The 19,693-nt window shown below is 41.7% G+C and overlaps 1 protein-coding gene across 5 annotated transcripts in view; it reads right to left on the reverse strand.

Moving 5' to 3' along the window:
- Positions 1 to 19,693, reverse strand: part of GHR (growth hormone receptor) — a 274,390-nt gene that overhangs the window by 60,572 nt on the left and 194,125 nt on the right. For all 5 annotated transcript variants that reach the window (XM_030330534.1, XM_030330518.1, XM_030330540.2 and 2 more), the window contains one exon: positions 15,090 to 15,155. In XM_030330534.1, the coding sequence (XP_030186394.1) occupies positions 15,090 to 15,155 (66 nt within the window). The remainder of the gene's footprint in view (positions 1 to 15,089; positions 15,156 to 19,693) is intronic.

A 19,693-nucleotide genomic window follows, 5' to 3' on the forward strand; every position in this document is an offset into this window, starting at 1 on the left:
TTTCATTCATTGCCATATGGGCCAGTTCTGGGTACCAAGTACATAGCAAGGAACAAGGCAAAAATCTCTGTCCTCGTGGAACTTAACTATAATCTATTTTAAACTTGTCTTTTGACTATTTACCTGGATGAATAAAAAGAAAGCTTTTGCTTTTACTAGGAGGGACTGGAGATTTATCCATATTAGCTGGCATGTCCAACCCTCAGTCGGGTGTAGACTGAAAGCTACCATTTTCTTACTATATGGGTACGGACTCAGTCTGGCAAAGAGAGAAATGGGAAGTGAGTGGAACATGCTGGGATTATGTTTGCTGGGTCCGTTGGTAGTCAGCTAGGAGACAGCACCTGTCAATTCTGTGACACTGAGAGAGGCCGAGACAGATGCTGCATTTTCAGCGCACCTCTCACTTGCTTGTCCAAAGCCTCTGTTTTAAAATGTTTCATAAAACCTTGACGCTCTTTGCCTCGTCCTGCTCCGTGGAACCTTAAGTGTAGGAAGAACAGGAGACAACACTGTGGTCAACCGTAAAGGATGACTTGGTGGGAAGACATATCTAGGTACATGTCTTGTGACTGTATTTTAGGGATTATTTCCCAAGTATATGGGGTTTTGTTCTTTTTCTTTTTAGAATAGGTGTAGGCCAGGTTATGAATAAATTTTGAAAGCTTTTAGGCCAATAAGCAAATGCATATGGTATAAATGATCCTCTCCTTGGTTCTGAGACATCTAAGAGCTGAGCCTAGGGCTCCTAGAAATCAGTCAGCAACATTAAGCTGACTGAAGAGTCCTGGAAATGAAATTCTATTATTTTTGGTTATCATTTGGATTCCTTCTTATTTATGTGAACTTGAATGACTATGTTACCTGCACTGCTTTCAGCCTCTAGGCTCCCGACTTGGGACATTGTGCAGAGATGATTGGGGAGAAAGCAGGCCATGTGGCATGGACAAGGGCAGGGGTGGCTGGCCATATTCCAAATGTTCTCTGTAGGCTTGTAAATGGCAAGCCTTCAAGCTGTGGCTTTAAGAGAAAATAGCTAGAAAGCAGAAATGAGAAAAAGACTCCATTTAGAAAATTGCAACTAACTCGTTCTCTCTTCTTTCTCTTTCTTTTTGATTTGTGACTTAATCAAAAGCCTGTTGGTTATCTTTCCTATTTCTTGTTTTATGAGTGGTGAGAGGCTAACCCACGGGGGCAGAATGTAAATGCTCTGTGGCCATATCGTCTCAGAATCTCTACTTGTATACAGCAGTGTTTACTATAATGTGACTTCAGCTTAGGAAAATGTTTGCACCAGTGTCAGACCTAGAGCAGAGCTGGTGTGCAAGCAAATAACATCACACTAGGTAATAGCAGCAATGAAATCTTCCAAACTTGAACTCAAATACGACTTAGAACCACAGCCTTAAATTTTAGCCAAGTCGTTTATATTTTTCCTTGCCAACTGAAACCAAGGACGCCTTTCAACATCAACCCTCATGATTACACCGTGCAGCGTAACACATTAATGTCTAGTTAGCCAGAATGCAAACATTTTCTGGTTTTTCCTACAGCAGTTCTCTCAACTGATGTGTTCTTATGAGGGTCTTTCCTACTTTTCAGAGAGATAACACTCTGGTCACTAGTAAGGCTAATTTCATGGGTCTCACTGGGAATATGAATTGTCTTTACTAGGGGATGGGGGTTGAGATTGTTTATGAGGTATTACTCTATTTTTATTATGGAAATACACACAAACAGATAAAAACATGCAAATACACACAAAAATAGAGAGCCTGGCTTAGTGAACCATGTTAAATAATAATAAGAGTAACACTAGTAAAACCATGTATATTATTATTAATAATAACAACAATAAAACATATTCATCACCCAGCTTGACATATTATTAGCATTTTACCAGTCCTGTTTTGTGTAGTTTATCTATTTTTTGGTCATCTGCTTTTAGCCATAACTACATGGCTATCTCTAAAAGCTAATAAAGACACTCCTGTTAAAAAATTAATGGGGCGCCTGGGTGGCTCAGTCGGTTAAGCATCTGACTTTGGCTCAGGTCATGATCTCACGGTCCGTGAGTTCAAGCCCTGCATCGGGCTCTGTGCTGGCAGCTTGGAGCCTGGAGCCTGCTTCTGATTCTGTGTCTCCCTCTCTCTGACCCTCCCCTGTTCATGCTCTGTCTCTCTCTGTCTCAAAAATAAATAAACATTAAAAAAAATAGAAAATAAAAAATTAATATGAATATTATACCTAACAAATTAATAATGATCCCTCAATACCACTAAATGCCCAGTCTGTGCTCAAATTTCTAAAAAATATTTTTAAAAATGTCTTTTGACAATTCATTTGTTTGAATCAGGATGCAAACTAGGCCCGCACAATGTCTTGCCTGTTCAAATCCATGATATTTCTTCTCTCTTCTTTTTATTCTGTGATTTTTTTTGGTTGAGGATATTTTCCTTCAGCTTATTGCATTTTAGAGTCATTTACAATGTTCCTCTATGCCTCTTATTTCCTATAAACAGGCAGTATGACCTGGAGGCTTAATGTAATTCAGCTTAACACTCACAGAAAGAGTCTATCATGGGTGGTGTGGCAAACCCCTATGTCAGGGACATATGATATCAGATGTTGGTAAGATTGACCTGGGTTCAAAGTGTTGTCAGCCTGAATCACCCAGAACAGAGTTCACCGAAGTATTTTATCATTCACGGACAACCTTGCCTAAATCTATAACTTCATTAGGGGTTCTAAACTGGTGATTTCTAATCCTACCATTTCATCTATACATACATATTCATACACATATTCATATTTATATACACATACACATGCTAGCTAATGTATATTAGCAAGAGAGAGACACAAGAAGAAAACATTGCTTCACCAACGATTCAGTTACCCTGAAATGCAATTCATACAAAAAATTCAAAGAAATAGCGTATTTCCCTTGATGTATCAATTTTTAGACTAATGAGTACATACCCTTGTAACCTCCAAAGGTGACCATTTAAAACAATATATTGCTATGAACTTACTGATGAATCACATTTTGATGCCATTGTTCACAGACTGGAATTACAGGAATAAAAATGATGAAGTCATTTCTCCTTTTTCGGCTATTCTGGGCATTTTGGAGAAAAAAAAATGCACATTGTGTAATGTTGGCTACCTTTCCTTTTCCATTCCCCCTTTCTCCACTCTATCATCACAATCCCTCCGAAAATAGCAGAAGGCAAGACCAGAGACTAGATGACATCTAAAAATCCACACACATACACAAACTTTCCAGACAACCCCGGTGGATATTTACTGAAGGATGCACTCATACTCAGAGAGGGATCAGTACACCCTAAATGTCTGAACACTCACATGCTAGACCCGCAGCATGCCCAAATCACTGACCAGAGCTGTGAAAGTGCCAGTTACCTGCAGCCTGTGCTCCCCTGAGCACCGGTGGCCACTGAAGCAGTAATAGATAATCCCTTGAAAAGAAGTTCCCCAATCAACTATTTTCAGGAAGTGCCATTTTTTTTTCTTTTTCTGGGACAATCATAATGCACCCAAGCAGATTAGAGAATCTGAGTAGTTCTGCAGTAAAGAAGCCTGTTTAACTCTGCATGGCCTAGTATTTCCTAAGCACTGGGGAAATGGTGGGCTAATACATGAAGGGCAGAGTTCTTTGCAGGAGTGTGCAGAGTATCATTTTTGGAGGAGATTTTTTTTTTCATATATATGTGTAGTGGGTTAAATTGTATCCTTCAAACATATGTCCAAATCCTAATCCCTAGTACCTGTGAAATGTGATCTTTGTTTGAAAAAGGGTCTTTGCTGATATAATTAAGGTAAGGATCTCAGAATGAGATTATCCTAGGTTACAGCTCCAAATTCAATGATGGGTATCCTTATAAGAGACAGAAAAGGAGAACAGACACAGAGACCGGGGAGAGGCCTGTGAAGATGGAGACAGAGAATGAAGTGATACATCTACGAACCAAGGACCATCAAGGATTGGCAGCAGTTTCCAGAACCGAGGAGAGAGAGGCATGGAACAGATTCTCCCTCAGGGCCTCCAGAGACAATAAACAGTGATGACACCTTGATATTTGACTTGTTGCCTCCATAACTGTGAGAGAATAAATTTCTGTTATTTTAAGCCACCAGGGTTATGGTACTTTGTTACAGCAGTCTCAGGAAACTAATACAATACCTACGAGCTCCATCAATGCAGGTCTGAGGGAGACCTCTGGCATTTGTATTTATTGAAAATGTCCACAGGTGATTCTGATGGAGACACTCACCAAGAACCAGCATTTTAGGATCTTGGGGGTTGAAGGGTTAGTCACCTGCTTATATTGACATCCTGTTAGGATTTTAGTCTGTGGCTGTGGCTCTGGATGCACCAACCAAGCCTCCAGCCCTTTATCTCCAGGTCTCTGTTTTTCAAAGAAAGTAGTCCAGAAAAAAATATTTATGGGCCATCCCTTAAGAGGTACGTTAGAACTGTTAGAGGTGGTGACAGTGGTCAAGGCGGTGTGAGTAGAGGAAAGGATTTATGGGCTCAAACAGGGGAGGGAGACCAGCTTTTGTCCGATGAATCATATGATCTCACTTGAAGGGAATTCTCATTTTGCAGCCCAAATAAAGCTGAGCTTCCCTTTTTTTGGTAGTTGGGAAATCTTGGTCTCCTAAGACTTCTAATCCTTCTGGACTCAGTTTGCTTCTTTCACTCAGCTGCCTGAAAAGGCTGCTTCTTTCATCCCAGACTCTGTCCATATGAAAATATTTTATTTCTTTTCTTAGTTGTTCTCTTTCTTAGCAGCCTAGCTTCCCCAGGTATCTTTTTGATATACTTATCTCCCAGGCTTTGGGTATCTCCAAAAGGAGCTGGAGGCTCCTCTCTTGTCCTGGCAATAATTGATGACTAATAACAAGGTACCTGCTTTTATAAAAACCTCAACAGGGGGAGGTATGCAGGGCAGGAAGGAGTTGGCATGTGTTATTCTGGTTTGAAAACTCACATCGAGGCTGACTATACCCTAAGAGATTATTTAGTCATGGTTTAGCCAAGATTGTTCAGTCACAAACTAAATTTGGGGGAAGGCACCAAAGAAAAATTTCATCTAATTCACAATTTTTGCCTTCATCCAAGAAAGTCAGGGTATTTAGAGTAGGGCATAGGGGGAGACAGTGGGTAGGGATAGTGAGGTGTCATGAAGTAGGGTGGAAATTATCCCCCCTCTTTCTGTTCCTTTGAGCTCCTGCTCCAATGCTCCGGCACAGCCACAGTTCACCTGTAGCGTGAGTTGAATGGGCTGTCATAGGTGCTGGCCTGAGTATGTCACCACTAGTTAATGTATTATTTGTTGCGGCTGTGAAATTTGATCCAGGAAGCCTCCTTAGAGCTGAACTCCTGAAGCAAAAACAAATTTTAAGTTAGTGACTCCATATAAGAGAATCCTAACAATAAAACAGCACACGATTATTGTCAAATGAATCATCCTGATAGTAAATGTTCCTTGGGACTGAGTTTAGTCTAGTAGGGGGTAAAGATGCTTTTTGGAAAAGTAGACAGTTTGTTTCGATGACACACACTTTGGTGATCTGTACAGCCTCATCTCTTGTCTATGCCTAAGAACAGTCTTTCAGGGAAAGGAGGAAGGAAAGGCAGTAACATTTCACTAGGTGCCAAACATTTTACCTAATCCTGCCTGCGAAGCAAGTAGGCTGGGCTTCAGGCTGCCCTTTTGCTCTCTTCCCCAGCACCCTCTTCCTTAGGAAGAGGCTCTTGCCCGGAGCCCACGTCTTGTCCTCTGGTGTCTAGAGTGTGGCAAACCCCTCAGGCTTCCCTTCCAATGCCCCCTGCTTCCCTGGCTTAAACAGGCAGTCCAGATGGCGGTGCTCGTGGCAGGACCCAAAAGCAGGGCTTCTGGGACGAGGGCCTCGCAGGCCATGAAATTAAGTTTTGCACTTTTTTAAGAGATTAAAGCAGAATGAAAAAGACAGGTCCATAACATTAAAATTTATTTGTTAAATCAATTTTTCTCAAACTGGGTGATACAAACATTCCCCTTATACTTATATAGTATATCTCAGGTGTGAGATATACTATATAAGATCAAGCCTCTTTCCTACTGCCCCCCACCCCCAGTAGAAATGAACTTAAATTGGAGATAAGCTTTGGTGAGTGGGGTCAGGAGGGGGGGAGGGTACTTCTGGGGGCCCAGGCCACTACCGCTCTTTCTACCACTCTGCAGTGACAGCAGTAGTAAAGATCATAAAATAGCTAACAAGTATTCCATACCTATTTTGTGCCAGGAATTTTTCTATGTACCTATTTGCTGCTCACAATGACCCTTAAAGACAGCTGTTGACACCTTCGTTTATAGCTGGGTAAGTTGGAGCTCGTGGCATATTGGCAGGATGCTGGGGGCATACACAGAAGGCAACCTGTGGTCTCCACTCCCAAACCCTAAAGTCCTCATCAGATAGCCTAAGACATCAACTGGAACTAATAAGAGTTTGCCAAAACCAATACTGTCTGATAAGAGCAAATATTTCCAAGGCTTCCGTAGGACCTTCTTCTCTTCCCCATGAGAAAGAAAAATGGCAGAAGAGGAAAATGTATCTATTGCTCTCAAGTTTGAGGAAACAGTTATGTTACTCATCTGTGTGTGTGTGTGTGTGTGTGTGCGTGTGTGTGTGTGTGTGTGTGTGTGTGTGTGTAGGGGGAATTGGGATGCTAAACTCAAATATCATGATAATCTTCGCTAACACCTCTCCCTCCACTTCCCTTCTAGAAGCAGTTGCTCTCAGGTAATTCCTGGAACTCCCACATGATATCAGTCTGACAAATATTAAGCTCCCATTTTGTGCAAGGCCCTGTTTAAATTGTGAAGGAAAGGACAGAGCATATAAAGATGAGGAAGACTATGTCCTTGCTCTCAAAATAACTCACAATCTAGAAGGGAAGACACCAGGTGTACACAAGCCACTTGAGTTTAATGCAAAAGATGGGCAACTTCAAATGCTTTTGGAATTCAGAAACAGAAAAGCTTCACTAGCGGAAAGGATGCTATCCAGGTGCTTCTCCCTTTCTTTGGGGTTTGCCTGGCAGGAGCTTCACAGCGACAGGTGCACATAGCCACGTGTGCCGACAGCACAGACCACAGATGGGCTCGCCTGCAAATATTTGCTTTCCCATTAATTCAAATTTGGAGTTTGAAAATTCTTATTTATTAAAGAATTTTAAGAGAGAATAAAGAAGTGTTCAAGGCTGCTTTTCCATAAAACATGAAAAATCAGAAGTTAGCCTGTAGGAGTAAACACACGATTGCTACTTGAGAATACCTCGAGGACTCATGAAGGCTATTCATCCGAATCCTAACATCGATGGTGATGCTGTGAGGTTTCAGGTTTAGGAGTCTCTTCCATTACACGTTTTCCTAACAAGAGAGTCTTCTGTCTTTATTCTTTGGCTGGAATTCAGTGGCAGCAGTCAGTTTATAAAAGATTTACAGACCTGCAAAGTCAGGTTTGCCCTCACACTAGAGCCATGTGATATACTGACTATAATTCTTCAGAAGATACGTATTATGTGAAAATGATGATGTATGCAGACAGTTGAGTTGCAAATTATTGCCTGTTTCATCCATCACCGAGCATTTACAGATGCTTTCATCTGACAGAGTACCAATAACAATGCCACCACTGCCACCACCAATAATAATAATAATTAAATCCACATGTCCACATTGATTAGAAGATACTTTTAATCTACTTTACAATATAGTGTATTTCAGAAGAATTGACTGTGAAGTAAATTCATATAGTGAATCTAGTATCCTGATTAATGTCAGTTATCAAATTGAAAATAATTTTCTATAGGAGACTAAGAGACAACAACCGATACAAACATGATGACTAGTCTATCCTCAGAGCAGCCATAGACAATCTGAAGCAAACAGGCACGTTTATTTACAAAAGCAAGCATCTAGTCTGGGGACTATAGTTTGCCAACCTGTAGTTTAAATAATTGTTGACCTTAAAAGAAAATAGCTTATTTTGTATCACAGATTGCAAATTACATGCAAATCAATTTCTTATAAATCATACTTTTGAGAGAGAGAGAGAGAGTGAGAGACAGAGAGAGAGACAGAATGCAAGCTGGGAGAGGGACAGAAGGGGTGAGAGAGAATCTTAAGCAGGCTCCACACGCAATGCACAGCCCAAAGCAGGGCTTGATTCCATGACCCTCAGATCATGACCTCAACTGAAATCAAGAGTCAGATACTCAACTGACTGAGCCACCCAGGTCCCCCTAAATCATACCTTTTTTTTCTTTTTTTTGGAATATTGGCATTTTCTTTTTTAAAACTTTTTTTTTATTTCAGAGGGGTGGGTCAAGGAGGGACAGAGGGAGAGAGAGAGAAAGAATCTTAAGCAGGGTCCATGTTTAGCACACAGCCTGATGCGGGGCTCGATCCCATGACCCTGGGATCATGACATGAGCCAAAATTAAGAGTCAGACACTCAACTGACTGAGCCACTCAGGTGCCCGAAATCATATATTTTAAGAAGCCCTTTGAAAGTTGTATAACTTCTTTTCTAAGTGATATATTTTTTATTTAGTAATTAATCACCTGAGTTATTTCTTACTTAAATATGTTATTTCATGTTGCATATATTTGCCATGAGGCATACTCTTATTTGAACTACTATTTAATGGCATGTGTGTTTGAGTTCCATGAATCTTTATAAATGTGATGTAGTATCGTCTAAGTGTATAGATTACTTTGTATTAAAATCAGTGCACATCTACGTAACAAATTCAAATTTTTTTCCCCCAATGTACACGTGTATATTATCTGAAGAAACTGTTCATCACAACTAGAAGCTGGTGTGGTCAAAGGCTCTTCTGGAATGACAGATTCAGGGGTTCTGTCCCTAGAGAGGCTCCTGTGTGCAGAAGCCAGAGCTCTCTTGAGAGCGGTAATTACAGAGTTGGTTTTGAAGAACTCAGCAGTGAATCAGAAGGCTGCAGGCTAGAAGAACTCCAAGGTCACAACCAACATTGGGAGGCTTTAGCTTTCTAGAGTCTAAAAAGTGTTCACCACCCACTGAGGTCACCCAGGGTGAAAGAACGTTTATCTTGGATTTCATCCTTGAAAAATGTGTGTTATGCTTTGGAAGAGAAACCAAACTAGAAATTGGTGTATAGAGCACACAAAGGGCCCACTGGGATTTTTAGGGAGTTGCTTAGTCATCCTTTGCAGACTTAAAAAAAAAAATCAGTCACTTCTAAGATTCAAGGCTTTTAGAGGCCTATGTCCACAGATTTCTAAATACTTTCTTATTGTTTGGGTTCCAGAAGAAAGAAAAGACCTTGATAAATGTTTATAACCAGTAAGGAGCTGCGAGTACTTGAGGAGGCTGGCCTTGAGCTGCAGGCTTACTTCCCACTCCCACAGTGCCGCTAACACTGGCTGATGCATCTGCACAGAGAACAGCTCTCTTGTAGATGAAGTAGTAAATGTCTACCTACCCCCGACTGTGGCTCAGCAAATTGCTAGGAATTGAGGAAGGATAAAAAAGTTAAGACCTAGTATTTATCTTACAAAGACTCTTTATCTCCCAACAACTACATGTGAAAACAGGACGGTGTATGATAAAACACGGACAGCTGGGGAGTAACGGCAGGCATTGTCTGGGTGTTTGGGGCTGGAAAAAAGTCACTGCCAAGGCCATATTTTGCCTTGTAATTGAACACTGTTATTTGAATTATCAATAATACGCATTGTCTACACTTTATTTTGCGTATCCTGGGAGAGATACAAAGTACTTTCACTGACAGTATCTTCTTTACTCTCTTGTTGGTCTTGTTGGTCTAGGAACGTCTTTTCTCTGCACCTCCATTTCGTCTTGTGTAAAGTACATAATTCTGTCTGTCTTCCTCGTACTTCAGAGAAGCAAGGAAGGGGGGGGTGTAACTAGTACCTGTAGGATGCTTGGCGTTACCTAGAGATTAGTGCTATGAGTCAGGAAGGGCTACCACTAGTCTGGGTGCAAGAGAGAGCCAACATAAACACTGTTTCCTTAAAAGGGATCATAATAATCTGTGTTTACTTACTGAATCATTTACTGACTTATTTATAAACAGTAGCCTGTCAAGAATTCAATGTCAGCTTTAATTTCAGAACCCATTGTCAGAACTGCTCTCTAAAGCATGTCTGAAGCTCAAGTTCTTTGTTAGAAGTAAATCCTGCAGATTCTCAGATACCATCCCTGCTCTGACACACGCCCCTGTGTTGTGCTTATTTTAGCCCTATTGTCAGCTAGTAAGCCCATAAAGTTGAAAATATCTGATGAAAAAGAATGCTCAAAGCTGAGAGGGTCATTCAGCTTGGATGGGGGCAATGATGGGTCACAGGCAGGAGTGGGGCTACGCTTCCCTCAGTGGCTGAAGTGCCAACAGAATACCACAGTGATGACATAGAGGTCCTGTGACATACCCTAAGACTAGAGCACGACACCAGTCCCATGACCTGAAGTTAAGGTTCTGTGGAAGGCTTTTGGGAAAGACTATACGTTTTTATAGCAATGGACAAGAGAAATTTTTCTTCCTGTATATATTTGTCCCTCTCCTTTCATAAATGCCTGCTGGAGGGCATAGAGGTGCTCTGTGCTAGCCAAAGAGTAATTATGCTATCAGGGAAAACCTGGATTTTTTTTACATGTGTGCGTGTGCGTGTGTTCAAAATCCAGAAACTACTCATTAAGCACTTGGCATGTGTCAGGCACTGTGGGAGACAAGGACATATACAATAGAGCCTCTACCCTTGAGGACAGTATAGTCTATTACAAGGGAATAGAAAGCATACACAAGAATCCATTAGGTTGAAACAAATGACATGATATTAAGGTCCAAAATAAAGCTGAGTATAGGACATTTCATCCAGTTCAATCCTAATACCTGTTGGAATAAAATAAGGGCCACGAGAGAACACAATAAACACCATGGGGCCAGATACTATTCTAAGTCTTTTAAATATATCAACACTTATAATTCTCACAACAGCTATGAGGTAGGTACTGTTAGCACCCCTATTGTAGAGACAAACAAACAAACAAACAAAAAACAAACAGCCAAGGTACAGAGAGCTTATGAAACTTAGGAAAGATCACTCAGGAAGTACGTGGTAGATCTGGGACTTAAACAGTCTGTCTTGCTATCTTGCTCCACAGGCTGAGTTTTGAAAAGTACTGTGTTATATACTCTTTCCTTAAGAGAAAGCAAGGAAGGCCTACACAGATTCCAAGATGGAAGTACTCATCCTCTTGGGGGATAAAGTGATATTTGAAATATGCCTGAAAGAGAACAATCCATGAAGGATGTTCCTGACTCAGAGGAAAGAAGAGGGAAGTTCTGGTGAAGGGGTTATTAGGAATAGATACAATGAAGCAGGAAAAGCAGAGACACGAACGTGGGTATCCATAGCATACAAGGGCGATAAGGCTAGAAAAGCACTTAGGATCCACATGATGGACCTTCTTGAATGCCAAGGAGATGAGCTTCTTCATAAGGTAGAAAATAGTGGGGGGCTACTGAAGGTGTTCAGGCATAAGAATCACTGCATGAGACGTAGGCAGGAAGAATGAACATGGGAGCAGAGAGCAGGATGGCTTGGAATAGGGAAAAGCAGGAGGTAACAGAGAGAAATTAGCAGACGAGGACAGGAGTCTGGCTAAGACCGTAAGATAAGGACATGTAAAGGTGACGATGACTGTATCAAACTTCTGTCTCATAATCATGTTTCTATTGAAAAGTAACTTATGATGTGAAGGAAGTTGTTTGTGAACTTATAAAACTGTAAGCAATTCATTTGTTGTGCCCATCTAAGATGATAATCTTTTGGAATCCTTTCAAAACTTAACTCTGACCTCGGTCATTATGTTTATGTTCAGAATGCCCATTTTCATAAAATCTTGGACTCATTTATGCTCCAAATGCCAGTCAATGAAACTTCAATACTTTCCTCCGGTTGGATATTCATTTTAATTTCAGGTGGAAATGCCACTGATCACAAAATTTACACCCTCACAGCAATATGCAGTAAATTCAGTGAAAAGGAATGGCTTTTAAAAGTGAGAGAACAAAATCTCTTTCAGAAAGATGTGCAGGATATATAAGTCTGTCAATGCTGCTTAGCAATGTAATTTGGTGTACAATCCGCACCTAAAGTGGAACCTGGGGACTGATGGTTAAAGGCGTCCAAACAGTTAGAATGTGCCTACATCACTAGCTTACTATAGAAAACCCATCATGAGAAGACTTTGGGCTTCCTGGTACAGAGGTGTTTGGCAGGCACTTAGGCAGTGATTCTAAATCTGGAGACAAAGAACATCTGTGTTTCACAGAGGGGACAAAAAGGCCCACACTTGGGTCAGACCCTGACCAATGCATACCCTTCTTCTACTGTTACCTTTGCCTGTAAGGAAGCTGTCCTCGGAGTATAAACCATTTGATTCCTAGGAGTCCTTTCCACAATGGAACAGGGTAATTAATGTGTAATTAACACAAGTGGGGAGATCTGATCCTCCATGAGGGTTCCAGCCAGCCCAGAGGCCCCATAACAAGGGGTGCTTGTGGGAATTGTTAAATGTGGAGAAGGATGGGTAACCAGGGAGCTATGAAGGGTGCTTCCATTTAATTAATTCATATGCAAGGTACCGTTCAAGGTACCATGTTCAAGGTACTGTTTTAGGCCCGGTGAATTACACAACTCTGAATAAGATCCAGCTGTTCACAGTCCCGATGGGGAGATAAGAGAAATATGCAAATAGCTCTACTGCAAAGCAGCATTTGATATATTCCTTAAAAGTGGTATAAAATAGCATGATCTCCCTCGAAGACGAACATGGAGAAGGGAAGTACTGCTTTGGGCCAAGCACTGTGTTCTGGCTGAGCCTTAAACACGGGCAGGATTTATATTTACGGGCAGGGTGAGGTGGAAGGAGGATTGTTCCAGAAGACGGGCTGAAATGAGCAAGTCCCAGGGGAGGGAAAGCACAGTGTTGTTGGGGAGTACTAAGTAGTGTAGACTTATAAGCGGGGATGAGGGATGTTGGATTTCAGTGGCTTGGGGTAGGTTTGAAGTTTGAAATTTGAGTTGTTTAGAGCAGAGTGATATGTTGGGTTCTTAAAATTGTCATTGGCAGAGGAAGGTGGATACAAGAAGGGAGAGATGAGTAGGGGGGAGAAGGGGAGAGGAGGGAGACTGCTACTCAGGGGTTATTACAATAGCCCCAGAATAAACTACAGGTGGCCTGGCGGGGTGTGGTGGCATCTATGTATGTTAGGTCAGTTCTGCCTGGAATTTGCCCTGAGGGGGTGTAATTTGTTTTTCCTCCATGGGGGTTTTGCTTTGAATCTGAGAATTTAGAAAAATGCACATAGGAAATGTATGAATTATAACTGCGTAATGATCAGACAGTTCACGCTGAACACCAGCTTCGTGTGTGAAGTTATCTCCTGAGTGAGAATATGAGATTGCTGATGTTAGGACAATATCTTACTCATGTCTTTCTTCCCCGGGGTGCAGAGTTAGGGCTGGGTGCCTAGCAAAGAATTAAACGCTTGGGATACAGTGACAGGGAGGTGATAAGAGCACCAGGGTCTGTGGCATCTCAATGAGATGCTTGGATGATAAAGGTGGCCCTGTGTCCAAGCATGTGCACTGTGGAAAAGTGTGCACTGGTAGCCACATCCACGGATGGGAGTAACTTTATCCAATCAGTCCTGGGATGGAGGGGAGCTAACTTTTGAAAAGGAGAAGCTAGAAGGATAGTATTCTGCCTTGTGTGGGCAGGTCAGTATCTCTGTGATATATCACAGAGAAAGGGTAATTGGTATTCTTGCTTATCACAAAGACAGAAAATCAACATATGCCAAATGACTTGGCAGGACTTTCTTCAACACATCTGCCATACCCAGAGGTTGTATTGCAACGAGGCCCAGCGTGACTTTACAAAGAAAATGGGAAAAATCGTACGACCCCTCCAGGGAAAGTGAGGAGCAGAGTCCTACGTGTGTGGAGGAGAGACCAATGCAGGGCGGAGCATGCACATCAGTAAAACATTCTCCTTTCTGAAGTTTTTAATTTTAATTCCAGTATAGTTAGCATACAGTATTATATTAGTTTCAGGTGCACAATACAGTGACCCCACCATTCTATACATAGGAAGACATTCTTAACTGATTCCTTTTCATTTCCTTGCAGAAAGTAGCAGTAAGTTACATTATCTGCTGCGTGAAGGCTTTGAAAAATACTGGCTGGGAGAACCCAAACATCACTAAAAAGCCACCCCTTTTCTAACCCCTCATATCAGGGGGTTATTAGGGAACAGACGAACATGGTAGAGGCTTCTAAAACAGGAGGGTTTGAGTTCTGCGCACAGGACCAGAATATACGCTCAGACACCATGAAGTGGATCTCTAATGGAGCAGTGGACAAAGTTCCTTGGGAGCACAGAGGCAGAGCAAGTCGTAGAGAAGCGTCCCCACAGAGCTGATGTCTGAGTTCAGTCTTAGGGATGAAGGGGAAATTGTCAGAGGACAAGAGGGTGATGTGCAAAGGCGTTTTAAGGAGAAGAGCTCGCTTGAAGGCAGAATTTTGGATCATAAGACGATATGGTTGAAGGGAAAGCTTTACTGTCAATGAGAGCACTAGGTAAATAAACATCTCAAAATCATACTGACAACATAATACACGATTTGTAAAAGGAGGCAGTTCCTAAATTCAATAAATGAATTGTTGGTCCACAATTATTTTATCTTTTTTTGCCCTTCACATTAATTTGGCTTTACTTAACCTCTAAAGACAAGCAAATTAGAGAGATGAAAAAGCCCTCTTGTAGAGAAGCTGAAAAAGACATCCTTTAAAAGTATATATACTTTTGCTTATTTATGCAAATTCAATCAGTCATTTATCCAGGTACCAAATCTCAAATAAGGCAGAGAAAAAAATAGTAGCTTGAATACGGTAAAGCATGGACAATATCACTGATGACAGAAAAAGGACTGAAATTCTTACTTGTCCCTAGGCCTGGATTAACTCTTTGCAGACTCTGGGATGCTCTGCCAAGGATAGCTGGTGTGGCTGGAACAGAAAGAGAAGAAAACCATTAGTCATCCCTGTAAAAATGGTCTGATGTGACTCTGTTACAATTTCACTTTCAAGTGACAAAATGTGACCTGGCTCAACCTCACAATAATCCTCTCTTGTTTTCTTTTTCTTTTTAAAATTAAAAGTGTACCTACCCTCTAAAAAGAACTCATAAATATCAGAGCACATGGAAACCCTGGTGTTAGTCACCTCTGGTCTCATGGCTAGACATGGTCAGAAACAATGGAAAATTGCCTTCCTATAACATCTGAGTCCAAGCTTGAGCCTTGCTTGTGAAAATGCAGAGGGACACAAATTCTCGTTTCAAAACAATATTAAAAACAGTTCAGTCAAACAAGTTTATTCTTGGAAATAAACATGTGAGCAATCTTGGGGGTGGGGAAGGGATGAAGGGAACTGAAAAGTTGCACAGGAGGGACACAGGATTTGTGACGTGTGGCATGCAATGAGTCATCTATTCTAAAAGTGGCTATAATTCTATGGGTACCACTATTAGGTTGCATTAAAAACAGGAAAAATGGAAAATGATCAATGCAGTTGTCTTTGAACCTCTGAACCAGGTTGTTTTGCTACAACTGTTGCTACTACGCAACTGTTATCTGGGTGGACAAGGGGATTTCTCTAGGATTCTGCACCTCCGTAGAGGGGCAACGTGGTCCGGGCTCACAATAAACTCTGGGAATCATGTGGAAGCGGGGAAGCTGCTGATGCTTTTGGGGCCTCCGTAGAGGTCTGCAGAAACAATGCTAAGAAATCTCTCTCTGATTATGAACAAAGGGCAAGGAGCAAAACAAAGATGCATTGGGCAGCGAGCCGACTCACTCCTGTCTCCCTGAATTTCAGAGTCAGGCGGGTCCTGCCCACCAGCCCCGGTCCACTCTTCAATGTGCTTTTTCACGAACTGCTCCCACTGAGTTACCAGGAGGAAGCAGCTGTCGGGTGTGGTGTTCATAATATAGAACCCAGCAGATAAAGTCAGGATCCTCTCACTAAACCCTGCAGGATTCTAACCTTTGTAAGATTTTTTTCATTCTGGGCATATCAGTGAGAGCATTTTTCCAAGTGAAGTTAGGCTTTGGGGGTTTTGGTGAGTTAGTATTTTAAATTATGTGCAACTATGACTTCTGAACTATGAGTTCTTTTTATTCTCTCTCTAAATGTTAATATTAGAAGCTCATTTGCTGCCAAATGCAATAAAGAATTATGACAGAAAGCAAAGAGAATACACATTTGCCCAGAATAGATAACGTATTACACATTGCTTTTAACGTGACCAGAAGGAAAATTGCATTTTATGAAAATACCCTCAAGTCTACTTGACCAGAGGCCTTGATATCCTCAGTCTTTATTATTACCATTATCTAGAACATGCTCCCCTCCAATTCCTTACCACACATCAGAGAATGCTTTGTTTTATGACCCCTTGCCTTAAGTTGGGCATTAAAACATTATTTCAGTTGGTAAGTTTACATAATTTCTGACTGTAAATGACCTGTTCCACTGACAACTGTATGCACCTTAAGAAACTCGTGACAGCTCAGAGAAAGAGTAAAATTAAATCAATCACAGGACAGCATACAATCCTACGTGTTATTTTGGTCAAAATTATCCAGCAAATGTGTCTCAGCTTAAAACTGGGAACACTAATGGACACCAGTTTCCAGGCACAGATCAGCAGTAAAGCTGACAAATTTCTCCAGAATGATGACTGAGATGGAATGTGGGGGTCAATTATGAGGCCCCAAGGGAGCATGCAGAGCCAAACCCCAGGCCCGGAAATGCCTGGGGAGCCCTGGCTACCCCTGACTCGTCACAAACGAGGATTTTGCTTTCTTTGCAGACAGACATCTGGTGCTTTCCTCTTTATGGTATCAGCATTTGGTAACATTTTCATAAAGCAAATGTGCTCCTCAGCTAACACTCTCCACAATATGTGATGAGTCAAGACATAAAAGGAACAAATGGCGTCCTCAAGGAAAGGCCACAGATTTGCACCAGGCCCAAAAGGCTGCTGGTTACAAAAGCAAAACACAATGAATAAAACTGTCTTCTTAGCAAACAGAGGTGTCATGCTAAGTTGCTAATTTTAATTAGTGTCAAAGCTGTCCTTAATGTCTATAAGTGCTGAGCAGTGAGGGAAAAACGAATGCATGCGACAATAAGCAGATAATGAACACTCTGACATATTTACATAGGAGCTTTTAAATGCTGCTGTTATAAAATGGTCAGCTGCAGCCCCTGGCCTCAGCGAGCCCACAGTTTTCTGGGTAGGAATCTGTAAAGGAGCAGTGGGATGGCCCTTAGCAAGTCTGGACAAGCTTCCCGGGGAAGGGACTCTTTGAGATGGGTGCCGACCTTGGGATGAACAGGCAATGGAGAGAAAGGGAAAGGCAGCTGGGGCCAGGAGAACCACTGCACAAAAGTGAGACACAGGCTGGGTAGGTAAAGAGCCTCGATCTCTCTGTTGGGAGTGGGTGGAGCAAAGCTGAGCTGGGGTGTGTTGAGTTGGGGGGGATGTCAGGGTGCATTGGGGATGGTCATTCCAAACAACTTAATTTTGATCCTGCAAATGTTGGAGAATTCCTGCTTTGCAGTATCCTGAGTAGAGCTCCTCAGGGTGGACCTGCCCAAGAACAGGACCCCAAGACTAGAACTAGCTGCAATCAGATCTTTCCTACTTATGTGCAACCTTGTACTCAACTTTTACCTATGGCATATATCTGCCCCTGGTTTCTCCATCTATAAAATGGGGACAGTGACAAGTATCTATACATGCAAGGTTTAAATCAGTTAGTACACGCAATATACTAAATATACAATACAAGTGCTTAGTAAATGTTAGATATTCTTATTATAGCTATTATTATTTTTCAGTTATTATTGCTAGCCATTACCCTGAAAGCAAGGGCCCATCTTTTCTCATGAAGAATGTGACAGTGTTTTTCACGAGGCTGTGTGAGCTTAGGGCTTTGGATTTAGGAGGACAGGATGTTGCCCTAAGCCCAGTGAGACCCTCCACTATTTACATCCTCCTGTGCAGGCTGAATGTAGACAGTGGGACTCTGGGGAGGTGGTTTTGGTCAAAGACTCAGGCTGGGACTAAATGCAGTCAATTCTAGTTTTTGTAAGTTAGTGAATTCTCTACTGTACCAGGAAGGGAGCTAGAGGGGAAGAATCAATGTTCTGGGGAGTATCATAATTTACCAGTTGTGCAGCAATGGCATTTGGACCCAGCTCCGAATAGACCGTGCAAACACAAGTCAATAAACAAAAGTAATGCATGTGGCAGTCATTTTACACGTGACGAGAGGTACCGTAAAGGGCCTCACATGGAATCTGCCATAAATTAAGCATTGATTAATGTTAGCAGTTGTTATCCCTACGAGTTTAGGATTATGATAACGATGATGTAACTGTCATGAAATCTTTATCTCAAGACTGCCTCTGACTGTGATAATTATTTTGCAATACCTACATCTGTCAAGTTATTACACTGTACACCTTAAACTTACACAACGATTTATGTCAATTTTGTCTCAATACAATTGGGAAAAAAAACCTTCTGAGAGGTTTTGCTTTCTCCTTCAGGAAGGTTAGTTGTTCTCCATCCGACAGTCCTGGATACTGCTCTTACCCCCCTTGCTGTCACTGCTCATTTGCCTGTGCCCTTTGACACGCAGCGAGCTTCCTGGGGTGGGTATTTCATCTTTGTAACCTCTGTTAGGACAACAGGGCATGACACTTTTTAGAATCATGGTGCCTGCTACATAAATGAGGCAAATGATGATGACTTATAAATGCTCTATACTTTGGCTTTGAGGCTAAAAGGGAATCAAACAAAAATAATTTATTCTCAGCAAACTGTGTCTCTCCTTGGAAACCTCACATTTGATTGACTATTGCCTGTCTTTCTGAGGTCTGTTTATCCTTGACCGTATAGCAGAAATCTTCTCTCCTTGGGTTTCAATGGCTACAGCTCTTTCCAGACCCACCTGTTGCCTTCCTGCCCTTCTTTTCGGTCAAACTATGATCAACCTCACTAAAAAGTATTCAGTTTAAAGTCCTTATCTCCCTTCAGCCTGCCCTTGCAGGCTCAAGGTCAAGCTTGGTATCTGGTCACACTGATGCCACACCCCAAACTATCCTGCTGTCTGAAGGCACTGGCTGATGGCAATGTTAAAAAATGTGAGGTGCGTATGTCTCACATTGCTTATGTGCTTAAAAATGCACCAGGCACTACGCTAAGCACATTTTATAGATTTTCCCATTTTACCTTCACAACAACCCTCTGAAGTATTATTAGTTATGTTTTATGGATGAGGGGTCAGAGGCCCAGACCAACTAGCTCACTTATCTTAGGCTACCCAGCAATTACATGGTAGAATCCAAATTTGAACTGGAGCCAGATTCTGAATCCACCCCCTCTCCACTGTTTCCCAAACTTGCCTGACCATCAAGATCCACTGCGACATTTGTTAAACATACGGATTTCAAGGTCCTGTCTCAGATCT

The sequence above is a fragment of the Lynx canadensis genome, chromosome A1, assembly GCF_007474595.2.
Source record: "Lynx canadensis isolate LIC74 chromosome A1, mLynCan4.pri.v2, whole genome shotgun sequence".
Classification (NCBI taxonomy): Eukaryota; Metazoa; Chordata; class Mammalia; order Carnivora; family Felidae; genus Lynx; species Lynx canadensis.